Source organism: Helianthus annuus, chromosome 4 (genome assembly GCF_002127325.2).
Source record: "Helianthus annuus cultivar XRQ/B chromosome 4, HanXRQr2.0-SUNRISE, whole genome shotgun sequence".
Lineage (NCBI taxonomy): Eukaryota > Viridiplantae > Streptophyta > Magnoliopsida > Asterales > Asteraceae > Helianthus > Helianthus annuus.
In genome coordinates this window covers 174,490,818-174,497,998 of record NC_035436.2, presented here as the reverse complement: position 1 = coordinate 174,497,998, position 7,181 = coordinate 174,490,818, and the positions used below count along the sequence as shown (strand labels likewise).

General features: G+C 35.0%; 1 protein-coding gene across 1 annotated transcript; it reads right to left on the bottom strand.

Moving 5' to 3' along the window:
• Window positions 1–330: 330 nt before the first annotated feature.
• Window positions 331–6,282, bottom strand: LOC110937044 (caffeoylshikimate esterase). The gene is made up of 8 exons (XM_022179453.2): window positions 6,128–6,282; window positions 5,629–5,719; window positions 5,503–5,535; window positions 1,654–1,800; window positions 1,436–1,566; window positions 1,167–1,304; window positions 985–1,083; window positions 331–866 (listed from the first exon to the last, which is right to left on the bottom strand). The coding sequence occupies exons 1-8, from the start codon at window positions 6,146–6,148 to the stop codon at window positions 492–494; spliced, it is 1,035 nt and encodes a 344-aa protein (XP_022035145.1). The 5' UTR covers window positions 6,149–6,282; the 3' UTR covers window positions 331–491.
• Window positions 6,283–7,181: the final 899 nt, after the last annotated feature.

Here is a 7,181-nt window from a genome sequence, read left to right as displayed (position 1 = left end):
AACTAGAATGGTGGTGGTTGTGGTGTGGTGGTGGTGAATGGTTGTGGCTGGAGGTGAGAGAGAGAGGAAGAGAAAGAGAAATGAGGTTGTATGTTTATCTTTTTTTTTTTTTATGAAAATAACATAATATATAACTGATTAAATGGGTTTAGTAAATGATCTATTATAAAATTAGGAAAGACCAAATTGTCCCTGACTTAACAGAGGTGAATGGATGGGGTTAAGTCAATTGGACTAAAACGACAATGGTGAAACCTTTTTGGACCCACAGGTTAAAAATCAAACCTTTGGACTAAAGTGGCAAAATGATCCAAACCACAGGGACTAAAATGGCAAATCAACTCTATTGTTTAAAATTATGTGATCCAAGTAACAAGCGAGTAAATACGCATCAAACAGTTAATAAAGTTCTGGGATTTTAAATATTAAATTCACAAAAATATGTTCCATTACATTCCACTACAGACAATTCACTTTAGCTGTAGTGTTGACTACATGGCGGAGTGGTGGAGCATCCGCCGTCCCTTCCACCCACAAAGATAGCTGCCATGAGTTTTACTCCGTCGTGGTTTGCGCTCACTCATCTTCACTACAGGAGAAACCACCTCTATGCCACCAACATTGTCGGAAAATTGCTTTTCAGGAATATAATCATCTTCTGATCGCTTGTCGAGCCACGAAATGATGTCACCAAAGACGATATCAATGTTGTGATCAGGCTCGCCTGATGTTAACCCATGCCACATTCCCGGATATAGTTTCATGGTTTTGTCTTCGCTACTGGCTTGTTCATATAAAGCCCGGCTCACTTCTGGATCAGTCACCGTATCTGCCTCTCCATGTAGCACAAAAAATGGCAAGGTCACCTGCGCACAAAATTACTATATGAATTATGTAAAGCCGAAACTTTGTTTTAACAATCACAAGTCAAAACCTGACTCCGTTTTTGAAGAGATTCAGGCTAGGGTAATAATGTAAAATGACCTTGCTTAAGCTGTCTTCAAGACCCATGCTGGCCCGAAGCATTTCTAGAGCGGTTTTCAGCCTTGGCTTTTCTTGATATATCAACGTGTTTGCACGTATCTGCACAAGTCAAGTATTCAAATCGTCTTGAATTTACATCTTACTTATTCTTGTCGATAACAAATTCCGAAAAAACCCCTCACCTCTTCTCTCTTAACAGGATCCTTAAAAGCCGCATCAATAACATCTTTTGTAGGCACAATCTTCCATCGTGGTATCACATCTTCCACTCTTGTCAGCATGCTTATCACCAATGGGTGTGGCTTCACCTTCTCAGATATCTATCAACACATCAAAAACGCTTCAAAATCACCAGTGAACATGCTTCAAGAACTTGTACCGTACAACACTCATAAGCTATTTTCTAGCAAGCTTCGAGTGAAAATGGTTAGATTCACCTATAAACTGTTACCTTACACATGGGCGCGACAAGAATGGCCCCATGCCAAAAAGTAGGGTCCTTTCTGTGTATAAGAAGGGAGACCGCACCACCCATGGACTCACCATACAAGAACCGTCTCTTGTTCCTGTAGCCCACTTGTCCTATGTGGTTCGAGCCAGAAAAAAAGTTGGTGGTTAGATGTAGCACGTTTTGGTGCATTAAATATGGCGATTGAAAGATGTGTGTACCAGAAATGTACTTAAAGTAATTTGAGCAGTCATTGACAATATGGTCAAATTTTTTAATGTAACAACGAGCACCCATGGACCGCCCATGTCCTTCGTAGTCTATTCCAAAGACCGCATACCCGTAACTAGCAAGCTTGGTTCCACATCCTATAAAGCATAAAAAAACAAAAAAAAAATCTTCAAATAAATCCTCCAAGTTTTAAGAAAAAGTAAATTTACATAAAAACATGTGACGATTATATATCGTAACATCATCTAAACAGATTGTGATATACACATAAAATTTTCGAACGAGTCAAAACAGATAAAAAAAACTAACTAAATATTTATATATGAATATGATCAACGGTAAAAATTGCATATACTTAGGACACTCTTGTTGACTTTTACAATGTTAAACTTGTTTATTTTAGGACACTCTTGTTGACTTTTACAATGTTAAACTTGTTTATTTACATATGAGAAAAATGCCCGGATAGTCTCTGTGGTTTGTCCAATTTTCATTTTTAGTCCTTATCTTTCTAAAATTACAGCTATAGTCCCCAACTTTTGCAATTTTGTTCCCGGATAGTCCCTGAAGCGGAGGAAAGTTAGTTTTGGTGTTAAGTGTGTGTAAAATGACAAATTCCCTTATCATTAACAAAATACAATTGTTAATGATAAGGGCATTTTAGCCATTTCACACCCACTTAACACCAAAAACTAACCTCCATCCGCTTCAGGGACTATCCGGGAACGAAATTGCAAAAGTTGATGACTATAGCTGTAATTTTAGAAAGATAGGGACTAAAGGTGAAAAATGGACAAATCACATGAACTATTGGGCATTTTTCTCTTTACATATTTTAACTTTTAAGTTAATCGATTGCTCAATGAAGATAAAATTAAAATATAACTCAAAAGTCATAACCAACATTTATTTTTATTCACAAACAACAATATTTATTAGTCAAACAGAAAATATAATAGCTAATTTAAAAGAAAAATCCGATAACAAGGTGGTGGGTGAAAAGTGAACCATAATTTACATAGTATTTGGTAACCAAACTTGAAGGTGTAATAATATAGTAGGTCCCATGTCACTTATTTTCTACCTCTAGCAATTACTCTCATATCACTTGTTTGATCACCTACTTCAACTACCAATATTGACCCCATTCACTCCCCTTTCATAAGCATACACTTAAATGACAATAATCAAATGTGGGCAGGTTAGGTTTCATACGCATACTTTGAAAATCACGAAAATAAAATGCATATATAAAATTGTTTTTGTATCGTAGTGGCAGATCCAGAAACTTTTACTAGGTCAGATAAAAAAAACAACAAATGATGATAAAAGAGTCCATCTTTTTATACGAAACAAATTACAAAACACGTTGAAATAAAAATAAAAGCAAAAGTCTTAATAGTTGTAACTTATGAGGTTCTAAACTCTTGATGTCATGGTTCAAGTTTGAAGAACTCCAAATAAATTGAAGAGGAAAGAGTCGAACTTTTTTTGTCGGTGTTTACTGCAAGTGGGTCCAAAAATCACACCATCGTGTCCCCACTTAGGCTCTAAAATCCCCAAAAAATAGTAGATCAGGGTCCGCACTTGGGCTAGACTTTATGGAAGCATAACTAAAGAGTCTAAACATACGGGGTGTCTAGCCCTGGTTCCATTGGTGGGACGGGTATTGTACATTTAAAGATAATTATGATGATTCTTAAAGGCCGGTCTTTTTTTTTTGTTTTTTACTTTTAGGATAGAAAAACGTAAACACCAAATATTAAAATTTAATGATGTCTTACTTATTTAGAATTAATTAGGTATGCATTGAATATAATAAAATGGACGAGGTAAAGAATATTGTAAATTTTTAAGAGTATTCATATCCCATTCCTTATCTTTATCTTTGTAATTTAACTAAAAATCACCGCTTCTTAAAATTATCTCATTTTCTAAAAACTTTCCACATTTCATTCCTCATCCCTAAAAATGGGTTTCATTTTAGTTTTCCCCATATATGGGATTCACTTTAGCTTTCTCTAAAAATATGAGTATGGGGGTATGGGGATGGGGAATGGGTTTGGAATACTTCGACGCGCTACAGTAGTCAAGAGATAAAGATTAGGAATCGTGGTGGACGACTGTTGTTGTATCTCCGGCGGGTGTTCCACCATATCCTACCCCTACAACAAACTAAACAGAAAGAACGCCGCACTATGACCATATACAAGGGCGTAGGATAGTGGGAGCGGGAGGGGGTGGCCGACCCCCCGAACTTTTCGCTCAGTAGTGGAGAGTATGTAGTTTTCATATAGAAAATTTTGGTATATACGTTTTCGACCCCCCATTTTATAGAAATTTTTGGGTGTGTACGTTTTCGACCCCCGGTTCGGAAATCTCAAGCTTCGCTACTGACCATATACACATAACACATCGAAACGTCTAGAGAAGATAGTAGTGTTTTTAAGAAGAAATCAAGATAGTGTCATGAGATGTCATAAACAATGATAATAGAAGAGTAAGGGTGTGTTTGGTTTGGGGAATTCAGTAGAATGAGAATCTGAAGTACATTCGACATTCGACATTCGACATTCGACATTCGTAACGTGTTGTGTTTGTAGAATATGTTTAGATTGGAATCTGAATTTCAAGAATAATAAGTTTTTATTTGAGAATAGAATTGAAAAGAATTCATACAAATTCCTTCACATAATGGAAGTAAGCATTCATTCCCACAAAGAATAACATGTTTTTCCGGTGAAGGGGGGCCATCTAGCAAAATTCGTTATTTGTGTGATGTGTGTGTATTGTCAGGGTCGTCTTCAAGATTTCAGATGCCATGTGCGACTAGTAAAAATGGATCCTTAAAATAGAAACTTATAACCTAAAAGCCGAAATTAATATAGATATATGTATACAAAAAGTTCGGTAGCTCGGGCTCGGCTCGAAGTCTAACCGAGTCAAACCTCAAACCGACCAGATTACTTAAAACCTAAAAGCCAAAATTAATATCTATAGGTATACAAAAAGTAAAAAAAAGGGGCCCTGCAAAGAGGGAGGAGAAGTGAGCAAAAAAATGATGGAGCTGCCATGTCTTAAACTCGCAACCTAACCTATAGCACGGAGAGAGATTTACCGGCTCTTCCTTTGCTACATTTGTTTTTAAATCTTGATATAATAACCAATTGATAATTTAAAAAGTTATATATACATAAAACAAGCAAAAATAATATTACTTTGGCCCCTAAAAATTTCGGGCCCTAAGTTGTCGCCCACCACCCCACACAGTCCCTATAGGTCGGCCTTGTATATTGTGTTAGTCTTATTACTTTACTAGTTTATGGCCTCTTGATGATGATGGTTGTGGCTCTAGTGAGGCGACAAAGGTGGATGTGACGCCGATAAGATGTTAGGTAACAAATGGCATTACTAGTTCATCTACATCCGTATAAAAAATAACAACATATTAAATATCGCCACAACGCCATTTAAAAAGGTTTTATATGTTATATGGTAATGTTTTAAAAAAAGTTAACACTAGCAAAAGAATAGTCACAGCTAACGTGCATATCTAAATGTGTTTGCGTGTGTGATTGCCTAAAGAAAGTCAAAATAGAAAAAAAGAAAGAAAGTCAAACAAGATGTTTGGACACATGGAGAGGGGCAGGTGAGGTGAGGTGAGGTGACGGTGATGTGTTTAGAATTGTGATTTCTTGGAGATTCTAGAAAGTAGAAAGCAATTCTATGTAAAATTAATCCGCATGTTCACGTGTTATGTTCAACATGAAATTTAATTAAAACAACAACAACCAACCTGCAGAAACTACTGTCTTCAAGTTTATGAAAATATTTAGTACCTTTCATGAAGTCGCTGCATTCCATTCCATAACCTACAAAAAAAATTAAAATAATTAATATCACTGTAATCTGATTATATAAGATTATATATATTATATATATATATAGAGAGAGAGAGAGAGGACCATGGCAAAGGAAAACAAGGGCCTTTGGTGAAGAGAGAGGAAGCCATCTGCATGTAAAGAGCTGCACTCCTCTTGAATTCCTTATGTATTCCTGAAATTCCACTCATTAAAGAGGATTATTCAATCTTTGTTGAAATTTGTAAAACCCATTTATTTATTTATTTGTTTTATTGAAACTTGAAACACCCCTCAGTTTTTTTGGCCAAATTCATTGAACCCATGATCAAATTCTAATAACTCACAAATCCACGACCTGATTTTTATTTATTTATTTATTTTTCTTGTGAGGAACCTTTTCACTATCTGAGTTTTCTGCGATAACCCACAAGGCCCTTCATCAAGCTTAGATACCCATTACAAATTAACATTTATTTTTTTATTGGAAAATTTTGAAAACAAAATGAGAAACCAAGAGGGATGTGTCTGTATATATATATATATATATATATATATATATATAGAGAGAGAGAGAGAGAGAGAGAGTAGTGAGAGAGAGCACCTCTTGGTATTCGACCTCCATTGATGGTTCTTGAGTCAGGAATGTAGGAATTTAGAAAGAAGAAGATAGTAAGTAGCTTTGAGAAAGTATGGAGGAGAAATAAAAAGGTATTTTGAGGGGGACATGATTCGGTGGTTCTTTTATAGATCGAATTATAATAAACTTTAATGATCAAATCCCACGTAGAGAGAGAAATATACACACGCATTGAATTTTATCATATTATTATTATTATTATATATTTAAATAGAGTAAAGAGGGTGGATGTATCGTGTACGAGAGACCCATGTCCTGCGAAAGAAAAATTATGATTCGAGTAAGTTTAGTCCTTGAGGTGAATATTAAGTGACGCTTTCACTTTTTTACCTTCTACTAAAACGCATTGAAGATAAAAGTAACTAAAATAGTAAAATACTAGGTTATAGCCCCGTGTGTTACACGGGTTGATTAATGAAAACGATATAATTTATTATTTGTAAATACTTATTATTTTTAATCTACTCTTAATAATTTTGATTGAACTTACATAATAAATTCTTAATTAGTTGTCATTAATAATATTGAATTTCATGGGACAAACCTCCAATAACAATGAATTTTATGGGATAAACATCCTAAAATTATAAAATAAAAAACAAAGTAATCAAAATTCACACCAACAAAACTTGGGAAAAGTTGAATTAAAGAAAAGAATATTTGATTTAATAATCACCACTATTCGTCGTTGGCCGCCAAAAGTCCCAACTTAAAAAATAACCACCGACAGTCACAACTATTAACATATTGGCCTCCAATGGACCCTTACTAACAGAACACTAACGTCGTTAGTCTCCAGTCGCTGGAAAAGCGTTTTTGGTCGACAAACTTTTTTTTGGCCGGAAAACTCAGTTTTTTTGTCCCAAACCTCTTTGTGACATTATTATAATAAAAAAGCTATATCTTTAAGAAACACGTGTATTGTACGGGTTGAATAAATGAAATTTTATATATCAAAAAATAAAAAAGTTACACTGTCTTGCACGGTTTGAATAAATGTAATTCCATATACTAAATA